This window comes from Lutra lutra, chromosome 3 (genome assembly GCF_902655055.1).
Source record: "Lutra lutra chromosome 3, mLutLut1.2, whole genome shotgun sequence".
In the NCBI taxonomy this organism is placed as follows: Eukaryota; Metazoa; Chordata; class Mammalia; order Carnivora; family Mustelidae; genus Lutra; species Lutra lutra.
Window position 1 is genome coordinate 75,069,404 of NC_062280.1, and position 19,435 is coordinate 75,088,838.

Sequence of the window (19,435 nt, forward strand, 5' to 3'; positions counted from 1 at the left end):
ATTTGTCTACTGAATGCTTTCAAGGGAATGAAATGTTTAGTCTAGGTACACATATTCTCACCATCTTCTTTTCCTAAATGAATGAAGTGATTAAGGATGAAATTATTTTAAATTGCACTTACTTATTGGATCTCGGATGACAAGAGCGGTTGGTGTCTCAGTAAATGGGCCTATGCCAACACTGTTTTCGGCTGCAATTCGGAAAAAGTAGGATTTTCCTTCAATGAGACCCTGGACAGTAGCATTCTGTCGGGTAACTGTGTATGTCACTGGGGTCCATGCTCTGCGGTCAGATTCACGCTTCTCAATGACATAATTGGTGATTGGAGAGCCTCCATCATCTTCTGGAGAAAACCATGTCAGTTTGCAGGAGTCATTGGTTAGGTTGTGAGCTTGGAAGGGTGTTCCAACAGGACCTGGCACATCTGGGAAAAAGAGGAGACAATTTCTAGCTGGCTGTTTTCAGTGAACAACCGGGCTCAACATTTGTTACCCTCTGTGTTTAAAAAAACAAAACTGTTATGAATAAGATTTCATGGCTATTGATTTTTTTCTTCCCCATGGTATCTATATTCATATTTTTAAATGAAGTACGTTTATAATTACTGTTTGCCACTGTTTTAGTAGAAGCTGCAGGAATAGTAATGTGTGTATATATATAACATGTGGGTATTTATATATGTATGTTTATACTTTTTTTTTGTAATTTGTAAGTCCAGATAGGGAGCTGCTAGAAGGAGAATGCACAGAAGGAGACAGGAAAAGGGGTGAGGGGTGGCATGGCTACTTTCTGTTGTCTAGTTTACTCTCCAGAAGGGAAAGGAAGAGACAGCTTTTTCTAGGTGACTAGTAAATCAATAAGGAGCACGGGAATTCCCAAATCTCAGAAGGCCCTTTGAGAGGGCTGGAATTCAACCTTGAAAGTGTACTGGTTCTCAAGTTAAAATAATGGGTGTTGAAGAGCTTGAAACTAACCTAAAAGCTTGTAGGACTGTTGGGTCAATGAGATCTTTTCCCTCATGCCTTTTTCATTAATGAAAACACAATATGTTTACATATCATTAATTATGTTCAGTAGAGAACCAGCTATTTTCACATAAAAACTCATTGTTTGGAGTATGGTTGTGCCTAGAGACATGATGAAAGTGAAATCTGAGTGGGAGGGGTTTACTCTCTGAGCAAATCACTAGCATAAAGCAGCCAACAAGGGGCATGAAAAACTGTAGAGTTCACCTCTATTCAGTGACTAGAAATCTAATATTGATAATCAAATATGCTTTTTTTTATTATGTTCAGTTAGCCAGCATATAGTACATAGTTTTTGATGTAGTGTTCAATGGTTCATTTTAGTTGTGTATAACACCTAATGCTCATCACACGTGTCCTCCTTAATACCCATCACATGCTTTTCAATTAGAATACTGAAACCCTTCACAGAGACTTTTGCTTTATCATGATAATTAGCAAAGGATACACTCTCATGATGTGAAATTGATCAACCTTAGTAAATTATTAGATATTCATGTACATGTGCAGGAAACTTGCTTTTATAAGAACTATATAAAACATAGTGCTTATGTCATATAAAAAGGCAATATACAAAATTTTATTTAAAAAACTTTGCTTTTATATAACATAAAAACATAACTTTTTAATGTTATATTAAAAAGACAACATATAAAACTGTATTTATAGAAGTACAACAATATAAAAGAGGTATAAGACAAAAAAAAAAGGGGGAAAGATTTTTAAATGTTAGCAATGGTCAGTTGGATTGTGGGTGATTTTTCTGATTTTCCAAAACATTTGTAACAGTTTTACTGTAACACAGCTTGGCTGTAGATGAAGTCAAAATGTCATTTTTAAAAGCTGCATGGACAAATTAAAGGTATTTACCTAATACATCAACATACCTAATACATCAACAATAATGGTCTTCTTTCTTTCTCCCCCTGCATTTTTGGCGAGAAGAGAATAGACACCTTGGTGGCTCCTCTGGCAATTCTTGATGACCATGGAGGAGCTAATGGCTGTGGTCTCGATGGTAGCTTCTTGAGGTAATGCTCTTTCATTCATGTTCCAGGTGACAGTTGGAGGAGGTTTTCCAGACACATACGCAATGATCCGGATCACCCCTCCAGCGTGAACCACAATTCTGTCTCTGACACTGGCGTCTAGCTGAAGGTCAGGTGACACTGGAACACAATTGAAAATTACAAATGTGGTTTTTATTACCAATCCAAAAGACAAATATGGAGAAAATAATAGCAGTGTGAATAATTACCAATTCTGTCCTTCATTTCAATGACATCTGTGACTTCTCCAGGTTCTCCAATGCCTGCAATGTTGACTGCTCTAACTCTGAATTTGTAGAAAGCTCCCTCTTTTAAGCCTGTCACAACAAGCTTTGTTCCTCTCACTTCTTTATCTTTAGCCTAGGGAAGGATTACATGCATTCAGTTCTTTGTAGCTTCTTGTTTTCATGGCTTTCTGAAGTCTAACCAACAGCATATTTAACTACTCTGGGAAAATTGTTGCCACTTTAGGTTTTGCGGATCAGATATTGCAGGTAAACACTGCAAGAAATGTCTTGCCAGGAATTGTGTTTTAATAACAATATTAACTTTTGATTAAATTTTTGACATAAAAGGTGTTTGGATTATCAGTTGTAATTGTTTTCTGATTTCTTAATAAAAAGGTATTTTTATTTCTACAAATAGAAATTAATGTGATTCAGAATAACAGCTACACTTTTCGCTTATTTATAATATATTTTCATAATGCCAAATGTTAGCTACCTGTTCCCATTCCTCTTTTCCTTCTTCTTTATATTCAATGATGTATCCAGTTACTTTGGATCCCCCATCTTTTAGTGGCGGAGACCACTCCAAATCCACAGATGATTTAGTCCAGTCTGTGACTTTGGGAATTGGAGGACCAGGAGGGGCTGGAAAAAACCAGTATACATAAGTATTCTTGACTTTTCCACGGCACTTTGGGGTGGAGTAAAAAAAAAGGGAATGGTTTCAAGGCTTACCAATTGGATCTCTAGCTGTCACTGGGTCTGATGGCAGACTTGCAGGACCCACACCAGCAGCATTGATTGCATATACACGGAACTGATAGTCAGAACCTTCGATAAGACCAGTCACTTTATAAGAAACACCCAGAGTCATGGCCTTGATAGGATCTCGGTTAACTCTCTTCCACCTCTTTGAAGTGGTGTCTTTCATTTCTAGCCAGTATCCTGTCACAGGAGAGCCTCCATCGTATTCTGGTTCTTCCCAATTGACAGTCATGGAGTTGCGAGTCACGCTGCTAACTGTTGGTTTATCTGGTGCTCCAGGGACAGCTGTGGAAAAGAAATCACATTGATTTCTAGAAATTATAAAAAACAAAGCAACAGTAAGAGTGACTTTATATGTAAAGCATTTCCTACTTACAGAAGAGGTTTCTCGCTGTTTCAGGTTCACTGTCAAGAGGCTCCCCAATGCCAAATTTGTTCTGGGCCATGATTCTGAATACATATTCATGGCCTTCTAGCAATTTGGGAATTGTGTATGTGCACTCTTTAGGTTCACTGGAGACACGCACCCATGTCTTCCTGTTAGCCTCCCTCTTCTCAATTACATAGTTTGTAATCTTAGACCCTCCATCATCCAAAGGTGGAAGCCAAGATAATGTCATTTGATCTGCTGAAATAGATTCAAACTTTATTGGTCCCACTGGAGGGCCAGGACGACCTAAAATGGTTTTAAAAAGGAGAAAAAAAATATTAAAAGAATGGTTTTAAAGCCAAATAATATACATAGGAACAGAAAAACATGTAGTTTTAATTAAGCCGTGCTATCTTTACCCAAGACATTCAGTCTCATTTCCTTTGATGCTGTTCCCAGATTATTCACAGCTGTGATGGTATATAAGCCAGTGTCACTCCTGCGAGACTGTGGAATAACTAAGGTGCAAGTGTCATCCACTACCAGTTTGTTGACGTGCGTGTCATAGATGACAGGTTCTTTTTTGTCAGGCTTCCTTGGAGGAGCTTTAAACCAGGTCAGTGTTGGGAATGGCACACCTTTAATTTTGGCCACAATGTTAACATCTGTTCCTTCTTCAACCTCCATGAATTCTTTTAGCTCAATTGATGGTGGGCCTAGATTGTTTAAAACAACAACAACAATGTGGTCACTAGGGACAGAAAGTAGAATTTACAGTGCCTATAAAGCTATTTGTATCTACTATAGACAGGCTTCCTAGCCCAGCCCAATATGAAGAACAGATCTGACTTCAGTTTATACCAGTTTGGAGAGCAGGTATATGTAGTCATCATCCTTTATTGGACCTACATGTGGCTACGTAATCAACTCTTGCCTCTCCCTTATTGGGTGTTATTATGCATGTAGATACTGAAAGAGGGCAGAGAGAAGTGAAGATTGTGATAGCCTAGGTTTAGAGTTCTTTCATGATATTCCCTTTAATATAGATGCATGTTTTCTTAAATATGCAGAATTATGAGAGGACTTACAGTTTTTATTCTGAGAGAACGCCCTCAGAAATACAACTACTAGTGGAGGCAAAGCAACTTCCCATTTTCCATGAATGCAGGAGAACGTGCAAAGAGGGTAGTGACTACAACCCTCCTAATTTTAGAAGAAAGAACTGAACAAACACAAAGCAGTAGGGATCGAAACAATAACAGAGGAAGAATTATTACCATATTTGTCTATATTAATCTATTAAAATGGATGTATCTTTTTCTTAAATAGAGAAAAAGAAACTTGATTGGGAAGATAAATGGGGTTCAGAACTTGCTGAACAAATAACTGCTTACTTTCTTCCCCTTTTGAGGATCATGCAGAAAATTATAGTATGGAAATTCCAAATGTCATCCCCTTCAAATAAGGGAAAAGTTTAATATGTAAGGAAATAGGATAATTCAGTAGAAGTTGAGGGAAAGAGTGATTAATATGCCCGTGTTCACATTCCACTCACACTAGCCTCCTGATGTACAGATATTTTTCTTTTTACTCTGGACTGATATTAAATTACTAGGAAGGGGTTCCTAGAGAGGACATTCTCAGTTAATATGTGGGGGCTTACATGTCTGGTCTTTGACAGTCACTGGGCCCACAGTGGCTGAAGGTTTGCTGACTCCTGCAGCATTCACAGCCTTGACTCTGAATTCATATTCGCCACCCTCAACAAGGTCTTCAACAGTAAATTCTAGTTCTTCCACATCACGCTTGTTGCACTGTTTCCAAGCTTCTTTCTTTTTCCCAGTAGGGTCCCATGCAAGGCACTCAACAATATAGTGGGTGACAGGGGAGCCCCCATCATTCTTTGGGGGTTTCCATGATAGGTGTACTGTGTTCTTTGTTATGAGGCCAATCTTGAGTTTAATGGGGGGATCAGGAGGATCTTTAAAAATAGGTAAAGGAAGTATTAAGCATTGTTCATAATGATATATTTCAAATTTGAGGAACTATTTTAATCTCATATTAGGAAAAAAAAAAAACTTACATATTGGATCTCTGGCTGTGGTCCTCTGAATGGTTTCTGCAGGTGCACCAATACCGAAACGGTTTTTCTGCACGCACGCGGAAGAAATACTGCTGTTCAGAGATGAGATCAGGAACCACAAATGTGGTGCTTCCACAGTTTGGATTGACTTTAGTCCAGGCTTTTCCATCAATAGTCTTCTTCTCTATAACATAGCCCTTAATCCTGTCTCCTCCATCGTCGTCTGGCATCTTCCACGAGAGTCTGCAACTACCCCTTGTGATGTCACTGACTTTCAGATCTTTGGGTGGTCCTGGTACATCTATTGGATGGAAATCACCACATAAACAATGTCACTTTGTTTAAAATAACTTGTTCTTATTCTATGGTCACTTTTAAAGTCCTTCTTACCCATGACTTTGACTCTGCAATGTGCTGTCTTCTGTCCGGCCTTATTCTTGGCTGTGATGCTGTATTTGCCTGTGTGAGATCGTGTGCATTCTGGAATAATGATTACTGAGGAGTTTTCAGCAGTCTCCAGCTATACAGAGAGAACAGTAGTTACATATTGGATGAAGTAAGAGTGGTACTGCAGTCAACTGCGTTCTGAACTACTTCAATTTTTCTTTTTACCTGTGCATCCTCGGGTATATCATGAACTCCATCCTGTTAGAGAAGAAGATCATTGTAGTGTTAATAATCCTTAGAGTGATTCAATGGGAGACACAGAAAATTATATTTTTCTTACCTTCACTGCCTTCTTCGCCTTTCCGTCAAATTCCCACGATGATTTTGGTGTCGGGCGTCCCTTGATGACAGCAGGAATCCTAATCTGGGAGCCAGCTTGACAAACCAGACAGTCTTGTGCTCCAATGTCAATAAAAACTTCTGGTGCCTCTGTAATACCATGAATAATATAACAGGATTTAGCATACCTTTTTCAAAGAAGTAAGTGACCTATCTTCGGGATATTAACTTTCATAATCAGATCAAATGAACACAGAAATGCAATAAAGGACGAGTACCTTGAATATCCGTGGCAGGGATCTCTCCAGTTGTATCACTTGGTTCAGACTCACCAGCATCATTGACAGCTTTCACTCTGAATCGGTACTTGCGGAGTTCTTTCAGATTTGGCACCACACATTCACAGGTGGTTAGCAGTTTGTCTGGCTCGTTTACTTTTTTCCAGTCGGTGCTGCCTTCTTCTTGCATTTCTACAATGTATCCTTTGATTGGACTGCCGCCATCTTTGGCTGGAGGTTTCCATGCCAGCGAGATGCTGGACTTGGTTTTATCTTTGACCTCTGGGCAAGAAGGTGGCCCAGGTGGATCTAAGAAGAAGAAGAAGAAGAGTGTATCAAATTCTGAAGCCAATGGAATGCTAGATTTAATCTACTAAATACTAAAGTAGGAATTCCGAAAGAATAAATTACATTCCAGAGCAGAGAATATAAGAAATAGTCTCTTTTCGTTTCGCATTAATGTGAAAACAAAATAAGCAAACAACTAACTGTGATTAAAAAGACAATACATGATCTCTAGATAGATATATGTTGCATTTATACAAAATTAGTGAAAAGCTATTTTAAGATCCCTTTGAAGAGACTCTGTCATATTCTCTACTAAAACCTTAGTTTAATTTAAAGTAAAAAAAAATGATTTCATCATTAGCTGGTAAGCTTTGGAACACAAACTAATTGTATGCTCTTTAGGGACGAGATCGATATATAACAATCCTTTACGTTTCTGACAGTGCTTTACCATTACAGAAAGTCTTTTGAACCCTCACTCTTCCTCTCTAGCACACTACCTTGAACAAAGCACATGTTCAGTACAGGCTTGCTAAATGAGTGAATGACTACTTCATTTTATATATATATGCTCCATATAGAACTTAGAGTATTTTAAATCTTTTTAACAAGTAGCTGATTTTTTTTTTCCTACAGAGAATCTAATCAGATATATAGCAAAAACAGTGAATCATTAAGACATGGTATTTTAATCTTTGAACTGATCTGCTAAATAGATCTTTCGGAAGGATTTTTTTTTTCTTACGACCTCATGGACTGTGCTTGAGAATCTTGCATAAAGGTACAATATATCTTATTGAAGATTATATTAAAGATACAATATATATGTTTGAAAAGTAAACATTTTGCTTTTTGTTCAACTCTACCTAGAGGGTCTCTTTAGGGAGGGAGATAATTTTCATAGTATGAAATGAGATAGGGGTATGGGAGCAGAGAGGAGCTTATAGTGCAGGGTCTTTATCACTGTGATTCCTCATAAATACTAGGCTTAAACCAACAATTAAAAACTATATGATTTTACGTATGTGTATACATGTGTGTATGAATACATACATAGAGCTGTGTGTATAGTGTGCATATCTGTCTATACATATACACAAATTTATGTACTTCTGATACTCTACGTAAGTATGAGGTTTTTACTTTAATAAATAATTGGGCATAGAAAAATGCAAGAAATTTAAGAGCAGAACTATTCATTTGGTGGCTTTGCTCTTCGTAAACTCCAGAAATAGAAGCATACTTACATATGGGATCTCCTGCAACAGCTGGATCTGATGGTTCACTGGGAGGACCCACTCCTGCAGCATTTATTGCCATTGCTCTGAACTGGTATTTAACACCCTCAATCAAGCGGGGAACGTTGAATTCTATGCCTTTCAATCCCACTTTGGTTATTGGTGCTCTGCTGACACGTGACCAATAGGAACCTCCCTCTTCTCTCTTCTCCAGCCAGTAGCCAGTAATGGGAGAGCCGCCATTGTCCAGAGGAGGAGTCCAGCTCACTAGCATTGACCCTTTGGTGCGCTCCAGGACTTTCGGTTTTCCCGGAGGTCCAGGAAGGCGGAAGGGATCTTGAATGACAACTTTATCTGATTTGCAGTCATCACTGATTCCGTATTTATTCACTGCCCTAACTCGGAACTCATACTGACCATTGGGGATGAGTTTCCAGACCTAGAAATCAGATGAATAGTGATTTCTTAAAAACAATGGACTTGTTGATTTCACTTATTTTAAAATTCAGGTTCTTTTCATATGTCAGACTATAAAAAAGAAACCTATTAAAATCAAGTAAATACATAGTTTAAAAATACATAGACACAAATGTGGAGAAAGCATGTGCAGCTAATAAGTTATTAAATACTACATCAAAAACTAATGATGTACTATATGTTGGATAATTGAATTTATTTATTTATTTATTTATTTATTTTTTAAGATTTTATTTATTTATTTGAGAGAGAGACAGTGAGAGAGAGCATGAGCGAGAAGGTCAGAGGGAGAAGCAGACTCCCCATGGAGCTGGGAGCCCGATGCGGGACTCCGGGATCATGACCTGAGCCAAAGGCAGTCGTCCAACCAACTGAGCCACCCAGGCGTCCCGGATAATTGAATTTAAATTAAAAAATACAAATATGTATATTTATTGTACCTAGTAGTGGATCTCTCAAATAAGAGAGAATTGGTTTACCAAATAGTATTTTTTTTTAAGATTTTATTTATTTATTTAACACAGAGAGAGAGATCACATGTAGGAAGAAAGGCAGGCAGAGGGAGAGGGGCAAGCAGGCTCCCTGCTGAGCAGAGAGCCCGATGCAGGGCTCGATCCCAGGACCCTGAGATCATGACATGAGCCAAAGGCAGAGGCTTAACCCACTGAGCCACCCAGGAGCCCTACCAAATAGTACTTTTTTTTTTTTTTTTTAAAGATTTTACTTATTTATTTGGGAGAGAGGGAGAGAAAATGAGAGAGAGAGAGACCATGAGAGGAGAGAGGTCAGCGGGAGAAGCAGACTCCCTGCCGAGCAGGGAGCCTGATGTGGGACTCCATCCCAGGACTCCAGGGTCACGACCTGAGCCAAAGGCAGTCACTTAACCAACTGAGCCACCCAGGTGCCCCCAAATAATACTTTTAAGTGGCCTTATGTGCATGGTGCTAAAAACTGTGATAAATCTTTTTATGTGCAGTTTCGAGTTTAATCATTAAATTCCAAGATTGTGCCAGAATGGTGTTAATTCAGTGTCATGTCCTTTTACCGCATATAAAAAAACATTTAGAACAGTTTACCCCATATTTCCTCTCTACGGCAGTGTTGGTGACTTCTTCCCATTCACTCTTCTTCCGGCTTGCATCACGTTTGTCTATGATATAATGGGTGATTTCACTGCCACCATTGTCTAGAGGGGCATCCCATGTCAAGTAGCAGGATTCAGCTTTAATGTCAGTAACAGCAAGATTTCTTGGTGGTGATGGACGATCTGGAAAGGAACCAAGAGAGGAGAATGAGAAGACAATTCTTAAACAGACACTGGACTCCATTTTGAGCTAAGAAAGCAGGTCCCTTACCATATACTTCCACATGAACATTTCGGAACACCGAGCCCAGGCGATTGGAAGCAGTAATGGTGTAAGTGCCTTTGTCTTCCCGGACTGCTTTGGGAATGATAACCTCGGTCTTTGCCTCACTTCGGGATACTTCTTCCTTCGTTATCTTAAGCGCATCAGTGGGTTTTTCGAGTACGGTTTCATTCTTGGACCACTCAATCTTAGGCATTGGAAGGCCTGTCACATCTGCGGGGATGTTAACAGGCTCTCCTGCCTTGACTTTGATAGTGTCTCCTCGAACAGACAGGCGCAACTTAATGTTGGGAGGCACTGCGAAGAGAAGGGAAAGAAAAGAAAAGTCATAAAAATGTTTGCTCACTCTATGAGATAAAGGCAGCACCAGAAAGTGCACTAAAATCAGGCTCAGATTCCACACCTTCGTCATCTTGTATGACCACATTAAGAGGCAGGGATGGTTCACTTTCCCCAATTGCGTTGACAGCTTTGACGCGGAATTCATACATTTGGTGTTCATCAAGATCTTCAACCGGAAAAGATGTGGTTGGGCAGAGTCGCTTGTTAACCCTTTCAAAGTTAGGTTTGTCGTGACGCCGTTTTTCAATGATATAGCCCTGGATGGGGCTGCCACCATCGCTGCGGGGCTCCTTCCAGTCAAGGGTGATAGTGGACTTTGTCCTTTCTGTGTATGTGAGCCTCTCAGGAGACGTTGGAGGACCTTTAACCAGAGGCAAATTGAAATGACAAGCATCAAATAAATATTCATGTAAGAGATACTACTTCACTTCAAATTAATTATGTGAAAAATAGGTTTCTGTCTGGCATAACCTTAACATCCATCTTTAAAATCCTTCTGAAAACACATCAGTTACCAGAATGATAGGCATTAATAATAGGCAGACTTTCTCTTAGTGAGGTTTACAGTCAAAATTCTTGATTAGAAATAAAAGACATGTACGCTGTTGTTATTTTTACCATTTTAGATCTGTTATAGCTCTGTCACTGGGAAAGCTTCTAATCCTAATGAAGTAGAAGAGAACGTCTGTGAAGTTTTGCTTTGGATGACCAGCTGAGATTAAGGTGTTTCCTTTATTAATAGACAGTAGATATGTCTACCGAATTTTGAACCAAGTTGCCTCTAAGCATGGGTTTAAAATGGAATGGAAAGAGAATTTATGTAATGTTGCTGTAGTTTTGTGCCCAAAGGACACAACAAAGAATAAGTGTGAATGCTAAAACTAGACCTGATCCCCTCCTGTTGACTGTTACTACAACCAGAAGCTGAGCTTTGTGGTGGAAGCTCAGCTCTGTTCTGATACCTCTGGTAAAACTTGACATACAGCGGACGTATCTGAGATGAGCTGTCACAGTGAGGTTGTAATTTTCTTTTTTTGGTTGGTAGGGAGGTGGTGGTGGAGGAGGAATAAAGCCTCTGTTTCTTGGGGAATGGGTCATCCTCACAAATTTTGCTTTCTTGGTTGGGATGTCAGGATGCATTTCCAAGTGTGTGCGATTTTAGGGTTTCACATTTGTTCATATTGTTTAAGGAGATTTCCTTTGGTTAGATTTCTATTCTCTGGTGGCTTTTTCTGATTCTGGGTCTCCATATCCTTCCAGTGTGGAGACTACCTGAGGACTAAAGGAAGACTAAGGCATTTATCGTAAGGCTGTTGTCTATCCTGTACCCTTTTAAAAATAGTGAATTCCCTTTAACTACGGGAGTATTAAATGAATTACTCCAGGGCACTCTATTGCAGAGATGTAGTATTTCTAACTATTTTTAGGTTATTGCTAAGCCTCACTAGATTCAGGTTTTTCAGTACACAAAACTGTGCATGGATTGTGCAAAAATTACAGTGAGCCAAAAATGACATTGAAATTATAGCAAAAACGGTATTCTTTAAAGTTGCTAGTAGTTACTTGACTTACCTTATCACTCTCTAGCTATAGATCATGGGATTGTTAGGGAGTTCAAAGCCATAAGGCTCAATAAATAAATGACATAACTAGAAGCAAACACAAAGAAAACACAACGAAAACCTCCTTTACCTAGTGGATCCACTGCAAGAATCGGTCCTATTTCAACAGGAGGGCCACAGCCAAACTTGTTCTTGGCAATCACGCGGAACATATACTCTTGCCCCTCAATGAGACCTGTGATGTCACATTTAGATCTCTCGGTCTCAATTGGTTGTCTCCAGGTATGCATCTTAGCATCTTTTCTTTCAATAATGAATCCTGTGATTTCACTTCCTCCATCATCTGCTGGATCAGACCAGTTAAGTAAACACATTTTTCTATTTGTTACAACAGGTTTTAAGTCAAGAACTGGTCCAGGAACGTCTGTAAAATAAAATTAACAAACAAACAAACATAAAAAATCAATGCGATAAATTGTATTACTTAGGAAAACCCTCTGAAAATCCATGTAACATTCCTTACCAAAAACTTCTACCCTGGCTGCTGCAAATTTGGAACCACAGCTATTAGTAGCTGTAATCACATATCTGCCATGGTCTTTTCTCAATGCATTCTTGATAATTAGCTCAGACTGGGTTCCAACGTTCTCTATTACAACGCGGTCTTTATCCAGCTCCCCTTCTTCTATGGTCCATACTCTGGTAGGCACTGGACGCCCAGTCACCACAGCTGGAATTCTAAGTGTCTTCCCAGCCATTATTTGTATCCCAGCTTTGACAGAAACATCTAGTTCCACAGTTGGAGGCTCTGTTTTAAAGAGAACAGTAATACGTTAGCCCAAGAAAGATGGGGGAAAAGTCTCCTACTAGGAAAATATCCATAATCTTATCTAGGGAACTCTTAGGTTACCTTGTGGTTCAGCCACAGTAACAGGTCCTGTCTCTCCTGGCGGTCCTTCACCTGCAGCGTTGACAGCACTCACTCGAAGTTTATAATCGGCACCCTCTCGGATTTCTTTGACAGTGTACTGACGGGTCTTGATCATCTTCTCTGTGCAGCGTGACCATTCATTTGTGCCAACCAGCTGCTTATCGACAAAGTAGCCAATAATTTCCCCCCCACCATTGAAAGCTGGGGGTTCCCATTCAAGATCAATAGTTGTAGAGCTTGTGTCAGTGACTTTTGGGACAGGTGGCCCAGGTGGAGCTGGAATGAATGCAGTTACACAAATAAGAACTCACTGAAGCTTTTAAAATGCACAATAACTTACTCTATCCACTTTTTTCCAGAATGCATTGCAGGTAGTATGGGTAAGTACTGTCTTGTGAGACTTTTAAGTTATATTTATAGATGTTTAAAATTTTACTTTGTGACCTTAGCATGTGTCTGTAGTCATTGTTAATATTTTGCTTGTTTTTTTGTTTTTTTTTTGGTAAGTTTCTTTAATTTTTTAAATTTAAATTTTATTTATTTGACAGAAAGCAAGCACAAGCAGGCTGAGTAGCAGGAAGAGGGAGAGGGAGAAGCAGACTCCTTGCTGAGTAAGGAGCCTGACACGGGGCTCAATTCCAGGACCCTGGGATCATGACCTGAGCTGAAGGCAGTTGCTTAACCAACTGAGCCACCCAGGCATCCCCCACTTTTTTGGTAAGTTTAAGGTATACAACATGATAATCTGATACATATGTTGCAAAATGATTACCACAGTGTTGGTTTACACCTTCATCGCCTTACACAATTATCATTTTTCTTTTTAGTGTTAACATGCAAGATCTACTCTCTTCACTTTCAAACATATAATATAGTACTTAATTAAGTGACTTAATTATAGTCACCATGTTGTACCCCACTCTCTTCATGAGAAATTACTTACAGATTGGATCATGTGCTGTTTTGGGATCTGAAGGTGGACTGAACTTTCCGGGTCCAGCTGCATTTTCGGCACATACTCTGAAGACATAGGTGAGTCCTTCTAATAGGCCTTCTACATTGGTTTTCAAAGAATTCAGAAGGCTTCTGTTGACACGAGACCAGTGTGTACTATTAACCTCTCGTTTTTCAAGCCAATAACCCAAGATGGGACTTCCATTATCTTTTGGTTCATTCCATTTCACGAGCATACTGTTTTTGGTAACGTCTTCTACAATGGGCTTGTCGGGTGCATCAGGTGGTTCTGATTAAAAAAAAAAAATGGCATATTTGAATTAATTCCCTAGTATCATAAAAATTCAAGTTTAAAAGCTATGGTAATGTATATACCCATGCATATGATAAAAAGGCAAAGTGTAGATGCTAAAAGAACCTTACCAAACGGATCTTTGGCTGTAAGTGGTTTGGAAACACATGGTGGTCCAGGCCCAAACCTGTTTTCAGCTCTTACACGAAAGAGGTACTCTTTTCCTTCAATTAGTTTTGTCACTGAATATTTGCAGTGTCTAAGTGTTGCAGTGACAGTAATCCACTCTGAGTCAGGTTTTGTCTTGTCTTTCTTTTCCAAAGTGTAGTTTATAATTTCACTGCCACCATCATCAAGGGGTGGTTCCCATTTGCAGAGGACAGAGTTCTTTCTAATATCTTCAAATACAAAGTTGATTGGTGGTCCTGGTGTATCTAATATTTCAAAAGACAGCAGTGATTAAAAATTTGTGTAGAAGCAGTGGTTATGAAAAACGTCCATGTCAGCATGCCCCTTTAACACAAACTTCTGTGTTTTTCTACATCGGTCTTCATACCACACTAGCTAATAAACAACAAGCTTGGGTGATTTTGTTTACATAGCCAGGAGGAAAAATGGGTCGGAGGATAGCTTGCTGAAGCTATTTCCTACTTCTTTGATACCCCTACCCCCTGGCCCAAACCCCCTTTTTATGCTTACTAAAACTCTTCCCTAGACTTCCTTCCATTGAGAAGTGTTGTTTTGCCTACTCACCTAGCACACAGACAGTACAGGGAGCTTTGGCAACGCCATGGTCATTTTCAGCTTTGATCATATACACGCCGTGGTCAGGTCGGAGAGAATCTCGGACGCGCAGCTGAGACTCTCCTTTTTTACTGTTGTCGATACTCAAACGTTCTGTCAGAGGCAGGACAAATGGTTCTTCTTCTTGAACTTCACCCTTCTTCCTCCTAATTGTGGGTGCTACTCGCTTCTTAATTTCTTCCGGTGTAATGACTTTTTCATCCTTTAGCCATGTAATAGCTGGGTAAGGAGACCCAGAGATGGTTGCATCGAGGGCTATTTCATCACCTCGTTTCACCTCAAGGCTGGTTCTCAAAATGACCTTCGGGGCATCTGTAAGAATTAAAGACAGCAATTGCTTTCAGTTCTGATCAAAACATCTGACAAGACATTATTCTTTTTTACTGTACAATGGGACAGTGGCCACCCCATTAAATGAAACTTACCAATAGGATCTACAGCTTTCGTTGGAGGAGTGGCCCGAGAAGGTTCACTAATGCCAGCAGCATTTTCTGCTCGCACTCGGAATTGGTATTCCTTTCCCTCTTCAAGTCCTTTTGCTGTGTAGGTCAGGACTGGTACCAGGTGTTCATTGCATCTCTTCCATTTGTCTTCACCCTTAGCAATCTTTTCTATGATGTAACCCATGATTTTGCTTCCTCCATCATACAAAGGTGGCTTCCACGTAATAGTCATTGCCTTAGCTGTAGGATTGTGAACCTCAACATCCACAGGTGGATCAGGAGGCTCTGAAGAATAAGAAAAAAACCTGTTAATATGTACATGTATAAAAAAACCCACTTTTTTAAATTAAAAAATTGCATATTAATTCCTAGCTATATTCTAACCATGCCCAAACTTACGCTTTGGATCTTGAGCAATGACTGGATTTTTCAGTTCAATATATTCGCCTCCACCAATCTTGTTGACGGCTTTAACACGGAAGAAGTATTCACCATTTGGTATCAGATCTTTTACGGTCCAAGACAGTTTGTTCTCACCAGACATGACTGGTATATATGTCCTCCTCCCAGCCTCTCTGCGTTCCAGGACATAATGGAGGATTGGGCTTCCACCATCATATTCTGGAGGTTCCCAGGTTAATTTACAAGAACTCTTGGTCACGTCACTTGCTTTAATATCTTTGCATGGTCCAGGTAGGCCTGTTAGAAATAAAATGATACTTGTTATTGTAAGACGAATAGTCAGCATGTTATAGTACACTTTTTTTCTAAGTGGGACTAGTCACATTTTGGGTGGGATAACCTTTGATGTGTTGGAGTATTCCCCCATACATTTCAGGCCATTTAGCATCCTTGGCCCCCAATTACTAAATGTCAGTAGCCCTCCTGAGTCTTTATTCCAAACAAAGACTCAGGAGGGCTAACAAAGACTCTCCACACACAAATTTCTAAATACCATCTGCATGGGACAGGATAGAAAATGTTACTGATCCTGGTGAAAACACCATGAAAAAATATAAATACAATTATAAATGAGTATTGGCAATTGAAACTTTTTGGGGGTGTACTCTTTTATTTAGTACTTCACATGCCAGTAATTACAACAGAAGTGAATTAGTTTAATCAGATTTTTAACTGGCAATTTCACGTCTATAATTGCTTTGCTTCTCGTATGGGAAGAAATAATCTGGAAGGACACTTAGTTTATACATAGCCAACTCATGAACCCTTTATACTAACACTGAAAAGTTAACTAATTTTCCTAACATGTGAAGAAGAATATCTCATATTTCATCAAAGCATGATTACCTATGACTTTGACATTGATTGAGCCAGTCGCTGAGCCAAGCTTGTTCTCCAGCGTAATGGTATAAACTCCAGCATCTGCATGGACACTCTTGGGAACTTCAAGGTGTGCAGAGATGTGATCATTCTTCATTGTTAATCTGTCACTTGCTTTGACTTCTTTACCATCTTTATGCCAACTAACAGTTGGAACTGGGACAGCTCGGAAGGGAACGGGAATGCGTAACTTTTCACCTTCAATGACAACAATGTCATGTGTCTCCATATCAATTGTTGGCTTGCCTGTGAGATATCGAAAAGAGGGAAAAAAAGGTACGTCAAAGTGTAATGTGTAAGCAAAGCCTGTTTTATTAATTATAAAAGAAACTGTGTTCTTACAGTCTGGGTCTTTGGCAACCACGTTTTCAGAGATCTCAGATGGCTCACTGACACCAACAGCATTGACAGCTCTCACTCTCAGAACGTACTCCTTGTCAGGAACAACACCTTCTTCAACTTTGAACTTCAAGTCTTTTATTGGGCGGGAATTAACTCGCATCCATTTCTCAGTGCCTACTGGGCACATTTCAACATGGTATCCTATAATAGGACTTCCACCATTTTTCTCTGGCGGCTTCCAGGCAATAGCAATGTGCTTTCGCCCAGCATCAGTCACATGCAAGTCAAGAGGAGGTGAAGGAGGACCTGAAAAAAGAGTGAACCGTTCACATCTGTGATCTCATCATCGAGTTGTAGACAATATCCTTTACATAACTGATCCTACTTACTTGTTGGATCTTCAATTGCCAGGATTTCTGTGGGTTCACTTGGGTGACCAACTCCAGCTTCATTTTCTGCCCGAACCTGAAACTGGACCTCTGTTCCTTCAATGACATCAGTTACTCTGAAGTTACAGTCAGGTCCTGAGGTCTTTCCAGCTTTCACCCAACGGGTACCTAACTTTTCTTTCTTCTCAATGATGTATCTATTGAAATAAAGCATTTTATTAGCATTAATAGGGAAAACAAAGTTAAGAATGTTCAGCTGAGTATAGATTATTCTTTGTGAATTAATTAAAATTCTACCTCTGTATTGGTCGTCCACCATCATTTTTCGGTGGTTCCCACTTCAAGTCAACATGTCGCTTGGTTACATCAACCACTGCCAGAGCGTATGGTGGACCAGGGGTGGCTAGAAGCAAAATATTCAATGGTTAGAAAAACCAGAGGGAAAAGTGGTAATCTACTACAAATGGTATTACAGAGATGAAGTTAGAGAACATACTAAAGGTGTCTTTGGCCAGGACAGAGTCCTCAATTTCACAGTAGTCACTTTGTCCTATGGCATTTTCTGCAGCAACTCGGAACACGTATAAAGAGCCCTCTGTCAGTGGGGTTACTGTGCACTTCGTGTCCTTGACAGTAGTGTCCACCGTTTGCCAGCCTTTTCGCCTCACGTCTCTCTTTTCCACAATGTAGTTGGTGATGGGGGACCCTCCATCTTTCTCAGGAACTGTCCACTTGAGGTCTGCTGTATTTTTTGTGATATTAATAACTTCAAGCCAGCGAGGTGGTGATGGAGGATCTGAAGAAGAAAAAGAGAATTCAATTTTTGAATTGTCCAATATTCAGTCTTCAATGAATTATCTCGTAGTCCTTGGAAATCACATAGCAAGGATGAAATAATCTAGTAACAAGTTTTTCATTTTTCTCATACTGTTCTCAGATATACTTTAGAAGAATTTATATACCTTAAACATCAAGAGTGACTTACATAGTTTTTCCCTGCAAAGCACAGGGTCACTGGGTTCACTGGGCTCACTTTCCCCGGCCTTGTTCACAGCTCTAACTCGGAATGAGTATTCCTGCCCTTCCATGAGACCAGTGAGCAAATGCTGAGTGGTGGGAACACCTTCAGCCACTCGGACCCAGTCATCTGTTCCGGTCTTTAGCATTTCAATGACATAAGACTCAATCTTTGCCCCTCCATCATGTTCTGGCTTTGTCCAGTTCAACATCAATGATGTTTTGCCTACATCTTTCACAGTTGGTTTTCCAGGAGGCCATGGAGGATCTACAAACCAATGAAAGGAAACCATTATTTAGGTTTGTCAAAAAAGAAATTAGTAGGAGCTTCAAAATAACCACAGAAGGATATGTAAATAATACCTATTGGATCCTTTATTAAGATTGGTTCCGTTGATCTACTTGGTTTTCCAGGTCCAGCAAGATTCTCAGCCAAAACACGGAATCTGTATTTTTTCTTATTCGTGAGACCTTTCACTCTGAATTAGGGACAAAGGATGAATTGGATACCATGATCAGCAGAAACCTCTGTGTATTTTACTCTGACGGGGTAATTTATTTAAATTGTAAATGACTGATATTGAAATTTAACTGAAAATATTTCATTATAAACTCAGATTTGGTCAAATGTACCAGTGTAATGATAGCATCTGTAATAGTGCTCCTTCTCATAATATACTAGAAGACCACTTTGCAACGTACAGAAAGGCAGTAAAGAAATGAAGAAATGTGTCCTCGAATGGAATTTACATCATTTTTGAAATTATGTGGTAATATAAATGTAAAAATTAAATAAAATTAAATATAAAAAATAAATATAAAAATAATTTAAAATTTTATGGTAATGTGTAAGAATGTATAATCAAAAGGAATGCTAAAAAATGAAAAATCGTATATACTGCTATCTTAACATCTTGATGGAGATACTGGACATACCTAAATGTTGTGTCCTTTACTGGCATCTTATTGCATCTGACCCATTTATCGGTATCAGGATCTAATCTTTCAACCCAGTATCCAGTGATTGGGCTGCCACCATCATCGTCTGGCTCACACCATGTGAGAGTAACTGCATCTTTAGTGATATCAGAAGGTTCAAGGCGAGTTGGAGGTCCAGGTGGATC

The 19,435-nt window shown here is 39.4% G+C and overlaps 1 protein-coding gene across 1 annotated transcript in view; it reads right to left on the minus strand.

Annotated features, from left to right (window-relative positions):
* TTN (titin) overlaps positions 1-19,435 on the minus strand; it is a 274,867-nt gene that overhangs the window by 68,276 nt on the left and 187,156 nt on the right. The window contains 34 exon segments of the mRNA XM_047722299.1: positions 123-425; positions 1,914-2,195; positions 2,285-2,435; positions 2,799-2,947; positions 3,038-3,352; positions 3,444-3,743; positions 3,857-4,153; positions 5,101-5,418; positions 5,521-5,584; positions 5,586-5,821; positions 5,911-6,040; positions 6,133-6,165; positions 6,248-6,396; positions 6,525-6,833; positions 8,060-8,489; positions 9,604-9,794; positions 9,883-10,191; positions 10,298-10,597; positions 11,929-12,222; positions 12,322-12,606; positions 12,709-13,005; positions 13,673-13,972; positions 14,107-14,409; positions 14,729-15,091; positions 15,205-15,507; positions 15,622-15,921; positions 16,531-16,809; positions 16,906-17,211; positions 17,295-17,491; positions 17,592-17,697; positions 17,791-18,090; positions 18,280-18,579; positions 18,675-18,790; positions 19,248-19,434. Of these exon segments, the coding sequence (XP_047578255.1) occupies positions 123-425; positions 1,914-2,195; positions 2,285-2,435; positions 2,799-2,947; positions 3,038-3,352; positions 3,444-3,743; positions 3,857-4,153; positions 5,101-5,418; positions 5,521-5,584; positions 5,586-5,821; positions 5,911-6,040; positions 6,133-6,165; positions 6,248-6,396; positions 6,525-6,833; positions 8,060-8,489; positions 9,604-9,794; positions 9,883-10,191; positions 10,298-10,597; positions 11,929-12,222; positions 12,322-12,606; positions 12,709-13,005; positions 13,673-13,972; positions 14,107-14,409; positions 14,729-15,091; positions 15,205-15,507; positions 15,622-15,921; positions 16,531-16,809; positions 16,906-17,211; positions 17,295-17,491; positions 17,592-17,697; positions 17,791-18,090; positions 18,280-18,579; positions 18,675-18,790; positions 19,248-19,434 (8,502 nt within the window).